This window comes from Budorcas taxicolor, chromosome 18, assembly GCF_023091745.1.
Source record: "Budorcas taxicolor isolate Tak-1 chromosome 18, Takin1.1, whole genome shotgun sequence".
Taxonomy (NCBI): Eukaryota; Metazoa; Chordata; class Mammalia; order Artiodactyla; family Bovidae; genus Budorcas; species Budorcas taxicolor.
In genome coordinates this window covers 51,216,300-51,236,486 of record NC_068927.1, presented here as the reverse complement: position 1 = coordinate 51,236,486, position 20,187 = coordinate 51,216,300, and the positions used below count along the sequence as shown (strand labels likewise).

The following is a 20,187-nucleotide window of genomic DNA, read 5'->3' as shown; positions in this document are numbered from 1 at the left end:
TCCTCTCCCTGCCCTTCCCAGGTTTATTTTTCTCTTTAACAAGTGTCACCTAATTACATATACTCATTTATTTATTTATTACATATACTTATTTATTGTGCCCCTCACCAGAAGCCAGCACCAAGAAGGCAAAGATTTTTGTCTGTATTGTTTCTTGCTGTGTCCCCAGAGCCTAGAAAAGCATATGGTAAGCACTTCACAGAAATTTTGAAAAGAATGGTTTTTCCATAAGAAATTTCTCTCATGTATAGAGCTCTTGTTCTGTACTGGCTCTGTGCCAAGCTCTTTACAGACACGATTTCACTGCATTTCTCTCTCACTAACCCTGAGTAAGAGGGAATACCATGACCCCACTTTACAAATGGGGACACTGAGGTTCAGAGCTCTGCCAGCCTGTAGCCTTTGCTTGTAGTCTCCAGGCTAGCTGATATGATCTCATGTACATGAGGCATGTGATACCCAACTTGGTACCATCAGTCACAGCTTTGTAGGATGAGTTATTGTCACAGGTGCTTTTTATGTATTTTGCCCCTTGGGGTGAGCTGCCACCTAGCTCCTGAGTCAGACCCTTGTGTCTGGTACGGTACAGGGGGTGGTTTCTGTCTTGAAACTGAGTCACCTGGAAAGGGATGTTGGGCACAGACCCAGGGCTCTAAAATGAGTCATCTCTTTACAGACCAATGAGAAGTCATAGCAGGGTCCCCCTAGTGCATCATACAGGCTAGGAAGCTGAAATTCAGAAAAGCGTAAGGCTCTTCTGAGGTCGAATAGTACAGGGACAGACATACGGAGGTCTGATTCCTGACCAAGGGGGATAGACAGGGTTGCGGGGGAAGGCTGTTCTGTGCAGTGTCATATCCCTTCTTCAAGTGGTAGGAGAGATGCCCCAGCCAGCTGCTTCTATTCCAGACTGTGAGAAGAGTGAGTCAGCCTATTGTGTGGGGAGCATGCTTTAAGCCTGTCCTCCTTCCCCCATCAACAACACACACACCCAGATGAGCTGGGAGCTGGTTTTCTGGGATGCCGGGGCTCCTGAGTCAGCACAGGGAATCTTGGCTGAGTGTGCTCTGGGAAATGTCAGGCCTACAGGAAACAAAGGACTCCCACTCCACACCATCCTGCAGGTGGGTGGGGAGCCAAGAGAGCAGGGTGTATGGGGAACGGGGGCCCAGTGTGCAAAGGGCTGATTGTGAGGGAGTTTTCACATGGGGCGGGGGGAGCAGGTACCAGGATATGGCTATTTGAAACAGAGGGTGAACTTGCAAAGTGGAGGGGCTCCATGTGCAAGGGAAATGTTTGCTGGGGACATATGTGTTCAAAGGAGAGATGCGATGAACCTACTGGGAGTACAAATAAGAGGCTGACAAAATGTTCACGCAACAGAGCAGTGAGTTTCTACAGGAGAGGAAAGTTTGCAAAAAAGACGTGTAGGAAACTGAAAGGTCTCCTGCGTACAAGGTTCTTTGAAGTGAGTGGAAGGGCATAAAATGGCACGTGTGAGCTCCTGTAGCGCCCCTAACCACCCTTAGGCCCCGCCCCTTCACGCACAGCGGGGCGTATTTTGTGCCAGTCAGTGACCTGCTCCTCTGTCATTGGCTAGCTGACCGGACGGGGCGGGAGTGAGGAGACTCCCGGAAGCGCAAGAGGCCCCCGGCGCGTAGCTGACCCCGAGCCAGGGAGTGGGTGCTTAGCAACCAGGGGAGGTGCCCAGTAACGGGTTGGGGGGGGGGGGAGACAAGAGGAATTGTGGGTGCCTAGCAACAGAGAGGAAGGCGGTGCCTAGCTACGAGGGGGTACTCAGAGCAGCGGAGAGGTAGCCCTGGAGGATCTGTGGGTGTCTAGCAACGGGGAGGACCCTAGTAACGGCGGAGATGGGACGGGGGAAAGTAGTTTGGAGAGGTGCGCGGGAAGAGCCATGGGTTCTTAGCAATGAGAGAGGGAACCAGGAGAAACTGGGAGCCTATTAACAGGGAAGGAAGTCTGGCTGGTGGGAGCCTTAGGGTAGACACGGACGAACGTGAGGCAAGGAAGAGATCAGTCCCACAACTCCTATCCATATAGTCCCTCCTCTTCTCCCCTAGACAATGTGGCAGGAGGTGGGGGGCCTACTGCGTGCGACCTGTGAACAGCTGGGCCGGACTATTGGTCTGCCTTGTGGGGCCCTGGGGCCGGGGCCCCGCTGCTGGGTAAGAGGCTGGGGAGGGGTTTCCAAGGGGAAGAGGCTTCAGGGGGCCAAAGGACAGGGAGGGGTCTAAAAGGGCCAGGCAGATACCATATCCTCCGCTCTTTACCAGTGTTCACGTCTCTTGCAGGGGCCATGTGGGGATTCTTGGGCCCAAAAACTTCATCAGGATGGGCCTGGCAGGGGCCTGGGTGAGGAGGACATTCGCAAGGCCCGGGAGGCCCGGATCAGGAAGACGCCCCGGCCCCAGGTATCATAGTGTACCACTCAGCAGCACCCCCATGAAGGCAGCTGGCCTCCAGAGCTTGGGAAAGGGTGTGGTGGCAGGTTGGTCGGACTGCCTGGGTGCTTTGTCCATCTTTTCCCGCTCAGACCTTCTCCCCACTTCCCACTTCCCAGCTGAGTGACCGTTCTCGAGAACGCAAGGTGCCCGCCTCCCGCATCAGCCGCTTGGCCAACTTTGGGGGTAGGTATGACTGTGGGAGACTGTGACCTAGATCAGAAGAGGTAACGTTTGCAGAATGAAGCAAGGGAGAGAGTGAATCAGAGAGAGAGGAGGGAGAGATGAAAAGAGAATGAAGGCAAAGGCCTGTAAAACCAAGAGAAATAGAGAAGAATGTTATATTTATTGAGAACCTGGAGTGTCCAGGGCCCCTTACACATGATCTCTGCAGTGAATCAATGAGTGTTTGTTTCCATTCTATAGAGGAAGTGGAGGCTAAGGGAGGTAAACAGGACTAAACCCTGGGTCCTGCACCAGGATTATTCAGACTTCGGGTCACAACCTGCATGAAATAATTTAGTAGGTTGCAACCAGCATTTAAAAGAAGAATGGAAAATATGAGTACAGATGTAGAGTCAGGGAGAAGTCTTATTTCATGAAACATAATGTATCACTGGTCTCTATCGGTTATAATGCAAATGTCTTCTTGACTGTGAATCATGGTTCAAGTTTTAAAGATACTGATTCACAGTGTAAAGAAGGAGTCGAATGCACTGCTTAGAGCTTTGGCACCCGGCTACCCAGGGTTCAAGGGGCTGATTCTTATGCATCCTCACTTTGTGAGTCTGGATAAGTTACTTCTCTGAGCCTCGATTTCCTTTTCTGTAGAATGGAAGTGTTTTTATAAAATTTCTCTCATGAGGGTGTGAGGACAAAATGAGTCAGTGCATAAAAGGCATTGGGAATGGTTTTTGGCATGGAGAAAGTGCTCAGAAAGTTCAAACTATGATTATTTATGGAAATGATGAGAATACAAGAGGCAGAGTGACTTAAAAAGTCTTTGAGGACAAGGAGACAGAGGAGGCAGAGGAAATCAGAGCTGGAGAGATAACATCAAAAGGAGGAACTGAGAGGAGGCCTAGACAGACATACTGGGTGGAGGGAAGGGCAAAGATGGAGAAAAAACTGGCTTAGAAAAGAAGAGGTGCGCATGAAGAAGAGAAACAGGAGTCATAGGAAGACAGAGCAACCTGGGGGGAGAAGGGGATCGTTTCCAGGCCTTCTTACTCTTGGCTATACACTGGAATCATCTGGGATGGATGCCTAAAAGAAAAAATTCTAATTCTGAGGGACTTCCCTAGCGATCCAGTGGTTAGCACCTTGCCTGCCACTGCAGAAAGTTCAGGTTCAGTCCCTGGTCAGCGAGCTAAGATCGCACATGCCTTGTGGCAAAAAAACTTGAAACATAAAACAGGAGCAATATTGTAACAATTTCAATAAAGATTTTAAAACTGGTCCACATCAAAAAATCTAAATAATAGTAATAATAATAAGGCTAGGGACTTCCCTGGTGGTCCAATGGTTAAGAATACAACGCAGGGGACTTCTGTTCGATCCCTGGTCGGGAAACTAAGATCCCACATGCCAAGGGCTCATCTCAGGCCAGTTTAACCAGAACCTCAGTGGTGGGGCCTGGGCATCGTATTTACAAAAGCTCCTCATGTGACTCTGGATGCAGCCAGGGGTGAGAAACACTGACCTGGGAGACAGAAACAAGGAGAGAGGGATGGAAACAGAGGTAGCTTCAGCTCCATGGGAACCTCAAGCAGGGAGGCAGTGAGTAAGAGCCTGATGTAGAGACAGAGGGCTGCAGAGAGCTGACTGCAAAGAGATGGGAGACAGGGGTGCATAGAGGGAGACAGAGAGCAAAGAGGGTCAGGGAGGTGGCGAGGGGTTGGGGAAGGAGATCGCCCCAGAGCAAGCGAGCACTCAGGCCCCCCTCTCCCTTCCCCAGGACTGGCTGTGAGCTTGGGGCTGGGAGCACTGGCTGAGGTGGCCAAGAAGTCCCTGCCCAGAGGAGATATACAGTCAGGTAAGCGAGCCACATGCCTGGGTCCACACCCTGGCCTTGCTGTGTGTCCTGGGGCAAGTGGTTTCACCTCTCTGAGCCCTAGTTTCCTCACACAGAGAATGGAGCCGATGATGACACAGCCACCTCTTTGGGTCATGGTGGAGTGTTCAGAGCAGGCGAAGCTGTTGTCAGGATGGTGATGGGCAGAAGCAGGTCGTGGGGGAAGAAAATGTAAGCCATCCACAGTGCAGTTCCTAACTGTAAGCAGCAGAGGAAGTACAAAAATAGGAGAGCTGCTGAGGGTCTGCGGCCAGTAGAGATGGACTGGGCAGTGTAGAGATCAGCATTTGTGGGTACGATTCCCCAGCATGTCGATGTCTTAAAATGTCTTGATATTCTAAATGAAAAAGAGACTAGAGAGAGAATAATCGACAAAGGGAACGTGTGAGCCATGATTGAATGTTTGAAAAAAATGACTATAAAAGACTGGGGAACAATTGGGAAAATCAGAATATGACTGGATGGTAGATAGTTGAGAATTAGTGTTAATTTTCTTTTTTTTTTTTTAAGTCAAATGTATTAACTCTATTATTATTTTCATTTTGTGTTTTTTGGCCACATGGCATGTGGAACTTCTCTGACCAGGGATCGAACCCATGCCCCTGCATTGGAAGCATGGAGTCTTACCCACTGGACCATCAGGGCAGTCCCAGTGTTAATTTTCTTGGATGTGATTTTGGCATGGTGATTGTCTAGGGGATTATTCTTATTCTTAGCACAGGTTAAGTGCAGATCAGTCAGTAAAAATAATGGTCACTGTCTGGGTACGGTTAAAGTGGGTGAAGGAGCATGTCAAAACTTTGAATCAGGTATGTAGGTATTCACAGGATGAATGCATCCTTTCTGTCTGTTTGGATCTTTTTCAAAGCAAAAAGTTGGCAGTAAGTGGAGGAACAATCTGGCTTTAAGGTAAGGCCAGACTGAATTTACAACCTGCTCTGCCACTTCTGTGCTGTGTGACCTAGAGCCAGGCAAGGTACCTTTCTGAATCTCTGGCTTCCTCACCTTGAAATTTAAGGCATTGGTTTTTCTTACTTCCTGGGGTGATTGTAGAGATTCAGCCAAAGAATCCATAGAAACTTAAAATTCTGCCTAGCACAAGATGAGCCCTCAATAAAGAGCTCAATAACTGTTATGAAATAAAAGCTTATCAAACACTTTATTGAATAATAGAATTTGCATATAGAACCACACATATCTAATTGTACAGAATGGGTCATTTTTCACAAAGTGGACGCATCTGTGCACCCATATCAAAACCCCCTAAAACAAGCAGTTCTCAAACTTTTTAATCTTAAGATCCATTTACACCTTTAAAACTGAGGACTGGATAGACCAAATGTGTTATATCTATACACTGGGATTTTATTCAGCCATGAAAAGGAATGAAGGACTGATCTGTGCTATTGTGTGGTTGAATCTTGAAATACTATCCTAAGTGAAAGAAGCCAGACACAAAAGGCCACATATTTTATGATTCCGTTTATCTAAAATGTCCAGAGGAGGGAAATCTACAGAGATAGAAAATAGATTAGTGGTTTCCAGGGGCTCAAGGGCAGGTGGGTGAGGGAAACGGGAGGGGGTAACTGCTCACAGGCTTCCCTGGTGGCCCAGTGGTGAAGAATCCACCTGTCAATGCAAGAGCCACCAGTTCAATCCCTGGGAAGACACTCTGGAGAAGGAAATGGCACCCACTCCAGTACTCTTGCCTGGAAAATCCCATGGACAGAGGAGCCTGGCAGGCTACAGTCCATGGGATCGTAAAAGAGTCAGACACGACTTAGCGACTAAACAACTGCTAATAGGTATGGGTGTCCTTTGGGGGGTGAAGAAAATGTTCTGTAATTGATCATGGTGATAGTTGCACAACTGAAAATACTAGAAGTCACTGAACTGTGTGCTTTAAATGGGTAAATTATATCATGTGTGAATTACCTCTCAATAAAACCATTAAAAAACAGAATGAGAACCCCCAAGAACTTGTTTATGTAGGTTATATTTACTATATGTGCTGTATTGGAGATTAAAACTGAAAAATTTGGGAAGATTCCCTGGTAGTCCAGTGGTTAAAACTCTGCGCTTTCACCACCAATGGCCTGGGTTCAATTCCTGGCTGGTGAACTAAGATCCCTTTTTTTTTTGGCGCAGTTTTGCCAAAAAAAAAAGAAATTTAAAAACTGAAAAATGTTGTAAACAAGAATATACACACTCACTCCATCTGTCATCAGAGCAATTACAGCATCACAAGTCACAGAACTTCTGGAAAACTCCACTGAACATTTATAGGCTAGTAAGGGTAAAAAAGGGCAAATAATGTATTGATATAATTATGAAAGTTCTGTTCTCACAGACTCTCCTAGAGGGTTTCAGGGCCCCCAGACCACACTTGGAAAATTGCTGCCCTGGTTCTCCAGAAGCTTTTCTGTACCCATTCTGGCACGTCCTCCCCACATCAGGGGTCCCCACTGTCTTGGCTTCTGACCCTCCAGATTAGTTGTGTCTGTTTTTGCTCCTTACACCCATATCATCAGACAGTGTTTCGTGGCACGTGTCTGGCTTGTTCCGCTCAGCATTCTGTTTAAGAGGTGGGTCTGTGTTACTGTAAGCTGTCATAGGTTGTTTGTTCAACACTGTTCTCATCACCCCGTGGCTTTCCCACAGTCCCTTTGTTGGTTCTGTTGATGGTCCTTTGGGTTGTTTCCATTTCAAGACTGTTAGAACAGTGTTGCCGAGAACCTTCTTGGGGCATCTGTTGGTGGACACATTTGTGCATTTCTCTTGGGGATATACGTCAGAGAGAAATTGGGTACAGTTGTATGCTTCAGTGGAGACTTCCCAACTGCTTCCCAAAGGGCTTGGGCCGTGGCACAGTCATCAGCAGTGTTGGCATTCCAGCGTTCCACGTCTTTGCTAACACTTAGTATTGTCGTCTTTGTTTTAGCCATTCTGGTGTCTGTGCGGTGGTGTCATAATGATCTTTTCTGTGGTTGCCGTACTAAAGATGATTCTCTCCACCCCAGAGGGAGGCTCCCAGCCAGGCTCCAGCCTTTTCCTGTCTGAGGCCAACGCTGAAAGGATCGTGCAGACCTTGTGTACAGTTCGGGGGGCCGCCCTCAAGGTTGGCCAAATGCTCAGCATCCAGGGTACAGCAGCGTGATGACTCTTGACTCCTGACCCCTGACCTCAGCCTCACCCCACCCCGCCTACCACCAAGCCCCGGCTTCAGATACTCCCACAGGGCCCCTCGTGGCCTCCCCTCTCACTGGCTTCCCTCTCCCCGTTGTCTCCCAAGACAACAGCTTCATCAGCCCCCAGCTGCAGCGCATCTTCGAGCGGGTCCGCCAGAGCGCCGACTTCATGCCACGCTGGCAGATGCTGGTGAGTGCTCCGAGTGGGAAAGGCTGTTGAAGGAGGCCTGCCCCACCTGCCTGGCCCTCCTGGCTTCATGGCTCGGCTCCCTGTCTGACTCAGTGTTCCCATTCGTTAAATGGGAATCACTAAAGCCCACATCTCGGAGGATGGTGGTGATGAGTCAGTGAGAAAAAAGCACAGAGCTCTTCGTCCAGTTCGTGGCAGGCTCAGGGCTCTGTCTGGGCTGTGAAAGAGGCTGTGAAGCACTGTGGTCAGGGGCCAGACTTTGGGAGTTCAAACCCCAGCTGTGCCACTTGCTACCTGTGCGGTCAGACACGTGGCCTGCCCTTTCTGCTTCAGTGACCTCATCTATGATTGGTGGTAGTTCTAACAACGCCCACATCTTGGGGTTACAGAAACTAGTGTGTGCAAAGCACCTGGAAGGGCTCCTGACACACCACGAGTGACATGCAAATGTTAGCTGTTCTTATTACCGCTTTTTTAATTAAAGGAGAGCGTGTCTGTAAATAGGTTGGCACAGAGCCTGACACTGAGTAACTGCCCAGGACATGAGCTGTTCTAGTCACTGGGGCAAGGGTGTGGAGTCCAGGATACAGCCACCTGCCTTCTGAGTGCTGTTCTCTCCCTCTCCATATGAGCCACTCTGCACAGGGCCCAGCCCACGGGAAGAGCTCTGTAATTTTAGCTCTTTTTTATCATGTTAACTGTAGAGTTAATAATACAATATATGGGTATATGGGTATAATGGAGGACAATTATCAATCTTGAAGTAAAGAAGTGTTAGTTGCTCAGTTGTATCCGATTCTTGTGACCCCATAGATTGTAGCTGGCCAGGCTCCTCTGTCCATGGAATTCTCCAGGCAAGAATACTCGAGTGGGTTGCCATTCCCTTCTCCAGGGGATCTTCCCAACCACTGATCAAACCTGGGTCTCCCATGTAGCTGGCAGATTAACTATACATAATAGCATTCCCCACAGCAGCCTGCACAGCCTCAGGAGTATGGGTCTTCCAGTCTGTCAGCGCCTGGCTCATCACCTTGGGTCAGGAGGCCTCTCTCTGAGCCTCAGTTTCCCCATCTGTAAAGTGGGGTAGCAGCCAAGAGCTTGGCCCAAGGCCTTGCATGTGGTGAGTGGGGTTATTAGCATGTGAAGCGCTCAGCACAGGGCGTGGACCCAGCTGCCTGAAACCATGATGACGAGTGTGATGACCACTCTCCCCAGAGAGTTCTCGAAGAGGAGCTCGGCAGGGACTGGCAGGCCAAGGTGGCCTCTCTGGAGGAGGTGCCCTTTGCAGCTGCCTCCATTGGGCAGGTGCACCAGGGCGTGCTGAGGGACGGCACAGAGGTGGCCGTGAAGATCCAGGTGAGAGGGGAAGCAGGGTGGGAGTGGGGGGGCACCTGGCCACCCCAGGGGGTGGCTCCCATCCCCCCTGCCTCTTCCCCTCCCAGTACCCAGGCGTTGCCCAGAGCATCCAGAGCGACGTCCAAAACCTGCTGGCGGTACTCAAGATGAGCGTGGCCCTGCCGGAGGGTGAGGCACTCAGAAACCCCCTCACCCCAACCCCGACTGTGGCGGGTGGCACCCTGAAGAGATAAAGTAGGGGCAGGGGCTGGACGCAGCAGGGGGTGGCCAGCAGCTCAGGGCAGGGTGTTTCTCGTGTGTGAGCCCGAGTGAGCACCCAAGTCTGTGTGTTTGAAACAGAATGAAGGGACACCAAGGTGGGGAGAGCCCAGAGTATAGGCGTGTGACAAAGTCAGGCTTAGACATGCCGACAGAGATCCTGAGAGACAGAAGCCCAGACAGAAATCCAGAAACAGACGCGCAGGATGTGCAGAACGGGACAGGAGGCCTGAGAACGAGCCACAGAAACAGGAGGGGGTGCCAGTGGGACCTCACAAGTGTGTTACAGTATGTGAGAGAGCGCCTGAGGGAGACGGAGCAGAGTGTGTGTGGAGAGAGAGAGAGAGGGCGGGGGGAGAGCAAGAATGAGAGAGTCAGGCCCAGAGGGAAGCTTCAGAGACACTGGAAGCAGCATAAGAGAGTAAGAAATAGGGGCAGAGGGGGACTTCCCCGGCCGTCCAGTGGTTCTGCGCTTCCACTGCAGGGGGCACAGGTTCGATCCCTGGTCGGGGAACTAAGATCCCACATGCCATGGTGTGTGCAGTGCGGCCCAAAAGGGACAGAGAACAGGTGGCAGATGTGACTGTGAAAGGGGCCTAAGGACCGGTGTGCGTGCCTAAGAAAGAGACCCCAGCCGAGAGGCTTCCACAGAGGCGCAGCTGTGTGAAGGGCTGAGGGGAGTGTGTGCCCAGAGCATGTAGGTGAGAGACATGGAGCAGAAGGGATGAGGGCTGGGGAGACAGTGACAGACACGACTGGCAGGAGAAGACGTCCCTGAGTGGGAGCCTGAGGGGTCAGGCAGGGGGCAGGAGGCAGGCTGTGGCCTTCCCTGCCTGACACGGCTGCACCCCCCCACCCCCCGCCCCCACTCCCCACCCCCAGGCCTGTTTGCTGAGCAGAGCCTGCAGGCCTTGCAGCGGGAGCTAGCGTGGGAGTGTGACTATCGTCGTGAGGCGGCCTGTGCCCAGAACTTCAGGTGAGCTGACGCCCCTACAGGCCCCAGGACGGGCCTCCCTGGTGGCTCAGGCAGTAAAGAATCTGCCTGCAATGCAGGAGACCCGGGTTCAATCCCTTGGTGGGGAAGATCCCCTGGAGAAGGGAATAGCTACCCACTCCAGTATTCTTGCCTGGGAAATCCCGAGGACAGAGGAGCCTGGCGGGCTACAGTCCATGGGGTCGGGAAGAGTTGGACATGACTGAGTGACTAACACACACACACACAGGCCCCTGGAGGCCCCCTTCCGCCCTCCAGATTCCTTCACGGGCTGAGAGGGCAGCTGGAGCCCTGTGGTGGGGCTGGCAGTCTGCTTCTCTCTTCATTCATTTGGTCATCCATCCAGCCCTTCACTCATTACTTCATTCACGCCCTGTGTCCTCTGTGAGCATTCTACATTCCTCTCTCTAAATGTCTCTACTTTCTCATGGGTCAAATAGGACACTGAATCACTGCAGTCCGATGCAGGAGACAGACTTGTCAGCAGGCACTCAGTCACACGAGATACCATCACACCCACTGGACTAACAGAGATGAAGCTATCAAGAGTTGGGGGCTCCGGGGACTTCCCTGGTGGTCCAGTCCCTAAGATTCTGCCCTTACAATGCAGGGGCACAGGCTCAGTTCCTGGTCAGGGAACTAAGATCCCGTGTGCCTTACATTGTGGCCAAAAAATAAAACTAAAAACAAAAGAGCTGGGGGCTCCAGGGAATCCCTGATACTCTGTGGGCAGGAGGAACAATGGATAGAAGCATTTTGGAGAATGGTTTGGCATCATCAAGGCTCAGGATCCATATCTAACCCAACAGTTGCCCTCCTGGCTAAATACTCTAGGGACACTTATGCCAGTATGCACCATCAGACTTTTCCAGAATACTCAGAACACTCATAGCCTCAAATTGGAAACAACCCAAATCTATCAAACTTAGCCAGCAGGGTGGATAAATAAACTATGGTATATTCATCAACACAGTATCACGTAGCATTGAAAAGGAGTGAACTTCAGCTCCATGGAACAGTGGTTGTATCTTAGAGGCATCGTGATAAACTGCAATTAATTATATCTCAGTGAGACCCTCCACAGTGCAGAGCGTGGCCCACATGTTTACTGAGCACAGATCTGTAGATACGAAGGCAGTAGAAGGCAGTGGTTAGGGGCCTGGGCTCAGATGTGGGATCCTGTCAGGATTCAGTCCTGGGTCAGTCCTTAATGGACTGGGTAGCTTTAATATGCAAGGTGACCTCAAGAGAGCATCCTCCTCAGGGAAAGTGAAGATAAAGGGGAATTGTGCTGGGACTTCCCTGGTGGTCCAGTGGCCAAGACTCCCTGCTCCCAGTGTAGGGGGCCTGGGGTTCAATCCCTGGTCAGGAAACTAGATCCCACACACCACATCTAAGAGTTCACAGGCCACAGCTGAAAGGTTCCGTGTGCTGGAACTATGACCCAGCACAACCAAGTAAGTATTTTTTTTAAAAAGAGGGAATTGTGCTGACTGAATGCTCAGCAGAAGCCTGGCCCATGAGGAGCACTTCAAACATCAGAGATTTAATCAACAAGCACAAAAATACCAGCCCCCAAAGCAGAACATCAATGTGGGAGACCTGGTTAGATCCCTGGGTTGGGAAGATCCCCTGGAGGAGGGCCTGGCAACCCACTCCAGTATACTTGCCTGGAGAATCCCCATGGACAGAGGAGCCTAGAGGGTTACAGTCCATGGCGTCACAAAGAATCAGACATAACTGAGTGACTAAGCACAGCGCAGGAAAGTAGGACCTGGAGAAAGAGAGTGTCAAGTGGGCTGGGCCAAAGCACTCCTGTGTGGGGTCTGGGGAGACCACCCCCTCCCAGAATTTCCCAGTGCTCTTAGGATAAAACCCATATCATTTCCCCAGCTCCCTGTCCCCCCACCTTCCCCACACCAGCCTTCCTACAGGTCCCCAACCAGAGGCCTTGCTCATATTCTTTGCCTCCCATATCTTACAGTAACATGCTTATCTCAGTCTACTGTTGGTCTGTTTGTTTGTTAGAATGTGGTCTTCTGCGACTGATGGCAGGGGCAGGGGGGCATGCCTGGGGCTCCTCTTACTGCTCTGTCACCCAGCATCATCCAACACAGGGATGGACGCCAAGAATGCCCTTTATTAGTCAGTGCTTCCCTGGTGGCTCAGAGGGGAAAGCGTCTGCCTGCAATGCAGGAGACCTGGGTTCGATCCCTGGGTCAGGAAGATCCCCTGGAGAAGGAAGTGGCAACCCACTCCAGTATTCTTGCCTGGAAAATCCCATGGACAGAGAAGCCTGGTAGACTATAGTCCATGGGATCACAAAGAGTCGGACACGACTGAGCGACTTCACTTTCACTTTCAGAATAATGACTCCAAGGAGTGGCCAACGAGTATCACTGTGGACTCAAAGATTTGTATATCAGAGACTATTTTTCAGATAGATGAATTAATAAGTTGATGAGAAAGTAATGCTCATTGAGTTTAATACACTGAGCTCATCCCGGGGTGAACAGAAGTCAGAGAAGTGTTTCCAGTACGGAAGTGGTCCCTGGGTCTCCAGCCGCACTTAGGGGCAGGCACAGATATTTGTTGAATGAATGCATGAATGAATGAAGGAAATGTCTGAATGGGTGTCAGTCCAGCCAGGTATTGGCCATCACTCAGGGCAGAGAGGAAAGAAGAGGGCGGGAGAGAAGACAAGACACAGACTTTCCCACGGAAGACTTCTTCAGAGGAGGGGGAGGGCTCAAGCCAGGGCCACAGAGGCCTGAAGAGTGAGGTGCCCACCCCTACCCTCCCATCTGCCCCAGGCAGCTGTTGGCAGATGACCCCTTCTTTCGGGTGCCGGCGGTGATTCAGGAGCTGTGCACGACGCGGGTGCTAGGCATGGAGCTGGCTGGAGGGGTCCCCCTGGACCAGTGCCAGGGCTTGAGCCAGGACATCCGGAACCAGGTACATGGACTCATGGGACAGTCAGAAGGGTGCTGCCCTGGGGCAGGGCTGGCTGGGCAGGGCAGGTCAGACCCAAGTTCCCCCTCCAGGCTTCAGAGGGCTTTACAGGGGCACATGACTCTGAGATTTCTGTTACTCCTTCTCTCCACCCCAGATCTGCTTCCAGCTCCTGAGGCTTTGTCTTCGGGAGCTGTTTGAGTTCCGATTCATGCAGACGGACCCCAACTGGGCCAACTTCCTGTATGATGCTTCCAGCCACCAGGTGGGTTCCTTGTGATGTGTCAGGGTGTGTCAGCTGCTGTAACAGATTTCCCAATATGTCAGTAGCTCAGCACAATAGCTCCAATAGCTATTATAGCAGGCTGGAGCGGCGTCCTCCATGCAGTGATTCAGGGACCCAGGCTCCTTCCCTTTTGTGAGTGTGCCACCTGCCGCCACTCCCCCACCCCCACCCCAGGCCTTGAAAGGCTCTCCTTCCAGTGCAAGGGGAAAGAGAGGTTGAGAAGGTAACCCCCTGCCTAACTGCTTTGGCCAGAAATGACCCATCATTCTCTTCACCATTCCATTGATAGGAACTGGACACATGATTCATCTAGGTGCAAGGGATTCTGGGAAATCTCTGGCTAGGCAGTGGCAATAGAGAAGAGTCATTACCTCACCTGTCATTCATTTAGAACATCCCAAGTATTAACACCTACTGCCTCCTGACAGTGATGCCAAGACAACTCCAACCCTTGCCTTCCCAGAGTTCCTCACCCAACACAGGGCCCTATCACCAGACAACGTGACCTGCAGTTAGTACCTTGGTAGGGAAGCACAGGCCACAGAGGGGTCAAGTGATGGGGGAAGCTCAGGGGTTGGTGGGAAGCCAGGGAAAGTGGCTAACCCTGCCTGGGGTGAGCAGGGCCAAGGAAGCTGAAACAAGAAAGACACAGCCATTTAAGGAGCAGGGAATAAAGAGCTTTCCTGGTAAAGGACACAGGCCATCCAAAGGCCTGGGAGTGACAGTTTGCACTGAAAGGCTCTCGGCATGCATGGTTCCTCAGTAGCTTTCCAGTTGCTCAGTGGTCTGTGCCATTCCATCCCCAGAGGGGTCCTTTTAAAGCACAAGTCCCTTCCACAGCTTTCAGCACCCTCAGGGTCCAGTGAGCCATGTGCTGGGGGCAACAGGGCCCCACTGCATCCAGCCTCTGTCCCTTGCCACCTTCTTCCCCCAAGTGCACAGACGCCTGCATCCTTCCAAGGCTCCCACGGCAGGGAGGGCAGTTTCCCCAACTCGGGGGCCAGGGTGGGGGTTGAGGACGGTGATCTAAGTCCTGACATCATTCGTTGGGTCTCAGAAGCTGTTTTATTTTAAAGGCATAGACTATGTTGCCAGTAGGAGGGATCATATTGTTTCGGGACACTTGTGTTTGATGTTTATTTATGTGTGCATTCGCACTGGAGCCCAGAATAATCTGCATTTTCTTCCCCCCCACTTTATTTAAATTGGAGTACAGAGCTTCCCTGGTGGGTCAATAGTAAAGAGTCCGCCTGCCAATGCAGGAGATGTGGGTTCCATCCCTGGGTTTCAGAAGATCCCCTGGAGGAGGAAATGGCAACCCACTGTAGTATTCTTGCCTGGAAAAATCCCATGGACAGAAGAGCCTGGCAGGTTACAGTCCACGGGGTCGCAAAAGAGTCGGACACAACTTAGCGACTAAACAACAACAAATAGTTGCTTTATACTGATGTGTCAATTTTTGCTGTAGAGCACAATGAATCAGCCACGCGTATCCTTATATCCCCTCATTTTTGAATCTGCATTTTCTTACTGTGGGTTGTGGGCAATAGTTTGAACTCCACTGTTACAGAGAAACTTACACATGTGTTCATTCACTAGCAAAACCCCAAAATAACCACAGTGCCCATCAAGCAGATAAATGTGATATATTCATCCAACAGGATCTTAACTGGGCAGTGAAAAAATGAATGAAAGAGCTAGAGCAGTGGGGATGAATTGCAAAACCATGTTGAACACAAAGAATTTGCAGAATAACTATCATAAATGCCACGTATGTGAAGTTTTAAAATACGCAAAACATGACTATGTATTGTTCCTGGGTCCACATATATGTAGAAAATGTAGCAATGCACACATGGGAATTTCAGGAAACAATAATAATTTCAGGAAAGTGGTACCCTGAAAGAGAGGGTAGGGACTGGGGGAGGTAGAATCAGGCCCCACTTTGATTGGTAGTATATTTGTGAGTATATTGGTGGTAGGATTTGTGAGCGTTGATTTCACTTTTCCATGTATTTTCTTATTCTCTAGGTGTTTCTTTTTCTTCTATGCCTAAAACATGTTATTATAAAAACAACTAGAACCCCCAAAATAAAACCCAGGTCCCATCAGCTTCATGTGGGGATGGATTGAAGTGTGGAGACCAGAAGCCAGGAGTCCCGGGAGGCGGCTGGTCAGGGACTCAGGCAGGAGGGGGTGTGTGGGGGGACAGAGGGATGGGCCCTGGCACCCTCACAGACAATGGGGAGCATTGGTGGACCCCCAGCGTCACTTTCACCATCCCTCAATCCCAGGTGACCTTGCTGGACTTCGGGGCAAGCCGGGAATTTGGGACCGAATTCACAGACCATTACATTGAGGTGAGTGCCCCCTCCAGCTCTGGGGTCTCTAAGGGCCAAGCCACAAGCCAGATACTAAGGCTTGCAGAGAAGGAGAAATACGCTATCTGGTATTAAGAAATAAATAATAAGGCTCTGGATCTCTGAAGCCATGCTTTGCAGCTTGTATGGAGCAGGGGAGGGACACAGAATTAGGAAACTCCTGAATAACAAGTGGTTTCTTAAACCCTAGGAGGCTGGGGTGGGGTGGGGGAGCAGGCAGAAGAGAGGTGTCAGAGACAGGCCTAGGGCTCTGGCTTGAGGAACTGGGCCTTGTGAGGTTGGGGAGGGGGTCCCCTTTGCATGGGGACAGGAAAGAGTTGGTTACCCCCCACCCCAACACAGACACACAGGCTCCCTGGGGTTCTCTCTGCAGGCCACTCTGGAGGTACAAAGCTGAGGCCTCTCTGGGTAGTTGGGACATCCCCTCCCCACCACTACAGTCCTGTTTAGCATGGCCCTCCTGCCTTCTCCCCAGCCTTTTCCAGTTTAAAAAAGCCCTGTCACACGGGTTCCCTGAGGACCACAGGCGTGACAGATGGCCAGACAGGCTGGGGCTGGGGGAGCCGGGACAGACCAGAACTGCCAGAGTTAATCCTGTATCCCCCTTCCTCCCAAGAAGGGGCAACCCGGTGGTGAAGTGTTCGTCCCCCTTCCCCTCCTCGCCGGGCCATTCCCCACTTTGACCCTGGTTCCTCTTCTGGGAAGCAGGGACCCTCCTATCCACCTTTTAATACAGTAAGTCCCCTACACACAAACCTTCTAGTTGCAAACTTTCAAAGATGCGAGCCTCTGTTCACACGTCCTGTCACGTAAGTTAGTTCACGTGTCTGGCATATCCTGTCACCTCTATTGTCACCTGCGTACATCCTCTACAAGGGACTATGCTTTTGTATACTGTACAGTGTGGAGTAGAGTAGTACAACATCTTTCTTTCAAGCCCACGATGTCCGGAAGCAAGCGTAAAAGCAGCAGTATATAACTGATTGTGTTAACGGGGTACCCAGGCTAACTTCGTTGGACTTAGGAGTAAAACTGAACTTAGGAATCTGCTCTCAGAAAGGAACTCATTCGTATGTAGGGCACTTACTGTAGTAATAGGAATTCGTGATATTTATGGTCTTTCCTTCATGTGGGCAACTTCCCCGGTGGCTCAGTGGTAAAGAATCCGCCTGCAATGCAGGAGACACGGGTAGACGTGGGTTCAATCCCTGGGTCAGGAAGATCCCTTGAAGGAGGAAATGGCAACCCACCCCAGTATTCTTGCCAGGAAAACCCCATGGCCATTGGAGCCTGGAAGGCTACAGCCCATAGATCCACAAACAGTTGGACACACCAAGCACACACGCGCCACGCGAAGCACACCACAGATACACCCTCATCCTCCCAGAGCCCCATGAGGAAGACAATTTCATCACCCCCACTTCACAGATGAGAAAGCAGAGGCCCCCAGAGCAAAGCGACTTCCCCAGAGTCAGCCAGCGAGTGGCAGAGCTGGGATAGAGCCCAAGCAGGCTGGTTCCCGATTCTGTCTGTCTGTCCCTGCGCCCTCAGCTCCTGCCCACTACATGGCTGGAGAGCTGCTTAGCTCCAAACACTGATTTACTAAACAAGGGTTTTCACCAAGGGCCTCCTGAATGAGTGCCAGACCCTGTGCCACTTGGGACTACACCCAACTGCGATCCCTGCCCTCTTGGGGCTCCAAGTCCAGTATGGAAGCCAGACATCAACCAAGTGATCCCAGAGATGGCAGCCTCAGAGGCAGTTCTGGGTCACGGTCACACCCTTTAGCAACTGAGTGTTTGGACCCGTGGGCATCACTTGGCATCTGCTTTCCTCTGTCCTGCTTCCAGGCAGCCTCTGCCTTCCCAGCCAAGTGGGCAGAATGCCTGACCACCCCAACCCCCAGGCTCAGAAACAGTCTTGAGAGAGGCACAGACAGGGGTAAGATGGAGAGGGAGAGGCTTCCAGGTGAGAGGGCTTAGGTAGAGGAGAACGGAAGTGGATCTGGGCAGGGCCAGACTTCCAGCTCCCGTCTCCAGACCCACCCTTGAACCCCTCAGACCCTGTGCCCACATCCGCCTTTCCAGGTGGTGATGGCTGCAGCCAATGGAGATAAAGATCGGGTCCTGCAGAAATCGAGAGACCTCAAATTTCTCACAGGCTTTGAGACCAAGGTGAGGAGAGTTGGAGCTGGTGTCTCCTTGCGGAGAGTAAAAGCGCTTCTCTCTACTGGGGGAACTGTGGATGAATGGGGGACTCTAGGGGGACCGCTTCTCTGTCCTGGGAGCTCTGGGGAGGAGGGGTAAATGGGGGTACCACTCATCTATTCTACAGAGGGAGTTGGGGGCCGCTTGTGGATCTGGTGGGGCAGGTGGTTGAGGAACAGAAGCTGCATCTCTGCCCTAGAGAGTGAAGGCTATGTGTCAACCGGAGGCCCTGAGAGGACAGGAAGGGTGCTTTCTTTGGGGAGCAAAGGGGGCTGCTTGTCTCTTAGGGGCTCCGGAAGGAGCGGAGGCTGCCTGTTACTCTCTGGGAAATTGACGGCTTGTGTTTGTACTTGAGACTCCGGGGGAGCAGAGGGCTATATGTCCACACTGGGTGCCTCCGGTCTCCCCAACCCCTAGGCATTCTCGGATGCCCACGTGGAGGCCGTGATGATCCTGGGGGAGCCCTTTGCCACCCAGGGCCCCTACGACTTTGGGGCGGGTGACACTGCCCGCCGCGTGCAGGGCCTCATCCCTGTGCTGCTGCGGCACCGGCTTCACCCACCACCCGAGGAGACCTATGCTCTGCACCGAAAGCTTGCCGGGGCTTTCCTGGCCTGTGCCCGCCTCCGTGCCCACATCGCCTGCCGGGACCTCTTCCAGGACACCTACCACCGCTACTGGGCCAGTCGCCAGGCATAGCCACAGCCCATAGCCTCCTAACCAGAGGACCCATCAGAGAGACTCCATCTCAGGACTCCAGCCCCATCGCAGGCCATCCCCTGCTATGAGGCCTCTTTTTCTGCCCTGCTCTACGCCTGGGGGCCCACTTTGGGCTTGGGACTAGGACACTCCCAGCTTCATACGCCCATGTCCTGCCCTCCCCACTCCAAAGGGAGCATCCGGGAATTCTACCCTGGTATTAATTTATTTCTGGAAACATTTGAGAGTCTTAGACCCCTCTGCACTGCCATCACGGAGATGCAGAGGCAGCTAGAGGGGGAGCCCCTCACCTCTGCCTCAGGTCCCCCACAGATGTCCGTGAAAGAGGAGGGGGTGGTGGATGGTGGAGGCAGTCCTCACCTTTGCCTTGCTCACCCCTGCACCAGCTGCCTTCTCCCTGGTGGCATCCTCTCTGTGTGTTTGGGGAGGGCATGGTGGGGGGTGAAACTTCAGACCTAATAAAAGTGACCCTCCCATTCCCCCAGTTCTTTTCTCTGCTACGGGGGGTGGGGGGAGGTCGCAGGCTGCCTCCAGGTGCAGATGGCCAGCCCCCTCCCACCCTCTTGTCTGAAAGCCCCAGTCCAGCCTGGGCCATCTGTTGCCAGGAACCTCCTTCTCTCCTTTCCCTACCGCCCCCCCATCCTGCCCCTCCCGCACGTGCTGACCACCTGCTCTGAAGGCTGCAGCAGCTGAGAAGGCCTTCCTCCCCACCCCCCAGAACACACACACACACACACACACACACACACACACCACCCGCCCCCCCCACACACACACCACCCGCCCCCCCCTCCCCCCCCCACCTCCCAGCCTCCTGGCTCCCTTCGCTCGCCTCCCAGCAACCTCGCTTTTTTGCTAATGGGCCTTAATGCCCCTGCCAGCTGCTTTGCCAAGCCCGCAGGACTGGGCGGGAGCAGGGGCGCTTGGGCGGCCAGAAGCCGCTCCCCGTCCCAGCCTGGTGCCCCCGCCCCCAAAGCTGAACCGACCGCGCACCAGGACGTCGGGGTCTGTTCACTCCCCCTCCCCTTCCCAGCAAAAAGTGCCTCGTCACCGCTTCTGCCCGCCCCCGCTGGGCTGGGAGATCCGTGGGGTTAGCGGAAAGATTTGGGGATGTGGGGC

At 52.2% G+C, this 20,187-nt stretch overlaps 1 protein-coding gene across 4 annotated transcripts; it reads left to right on the top strand.

Moving 5' to 3' along the window:
• Nucleotides 1-1,618: 1,618 nt before the first annotated feature.
• Nucleotides 1,619-19,537, top strand: COQ8B (coenzyme Q8B). 4 transcript variants are annotated; one of them, XM_052655553.1, is made up of 15 exons: nucleotides 1,619-1,679; nucleotides 2,082-2,186; nucleotides 2,313-2,432; nucleotides 2,582-2,648; nucleotides 4,420-4,497; nucleotides 7,557-7,679; nucleotides 7,829-7,914; nucleotides 9,130-9,270; nucleotides 9,357-9,438; nucleotides 10,411-10,504; nucleotides 13,336-13,477; nucleotides 13,632-13,739; nucleotides 16,055-16,120; nucleotides 18,229-18,315; nucleotides 18,766-19,537. In XM_052655553.1, the coding sequence occupies exons 2-15, from the start codon at nucleotides 2,085-2,087 to the stop codon at nucleotides 19,045-19,047; spliced, it is 1,578 nt and encodes a 525-aa protein (XP_052511513.1). In that variant the 5' UTR covers nucleotides 1,619-1,679; nucleotides 2,082-2,084; the 3' UTR covers nucleotides 19,048-19,537. The 4 variants fall into 4 exon arrangements, with proteins under 4 accessions (XP_052511513.1, XP_052511514.1, XP_052511516.1 ...); XM_052655554.1 differs by lacking the exon at nucleotides 1,619-1,679 and adding an exon at nucleotides 1,797-1,813; XM_052655556.1 differs by lacking the exon at nucleotides 1,619-1,679 and adding an exon at nucleotides 1,819-1,830.
• Nucleotides 19,538-20,187: the final 650 nt, after the last annotated feature.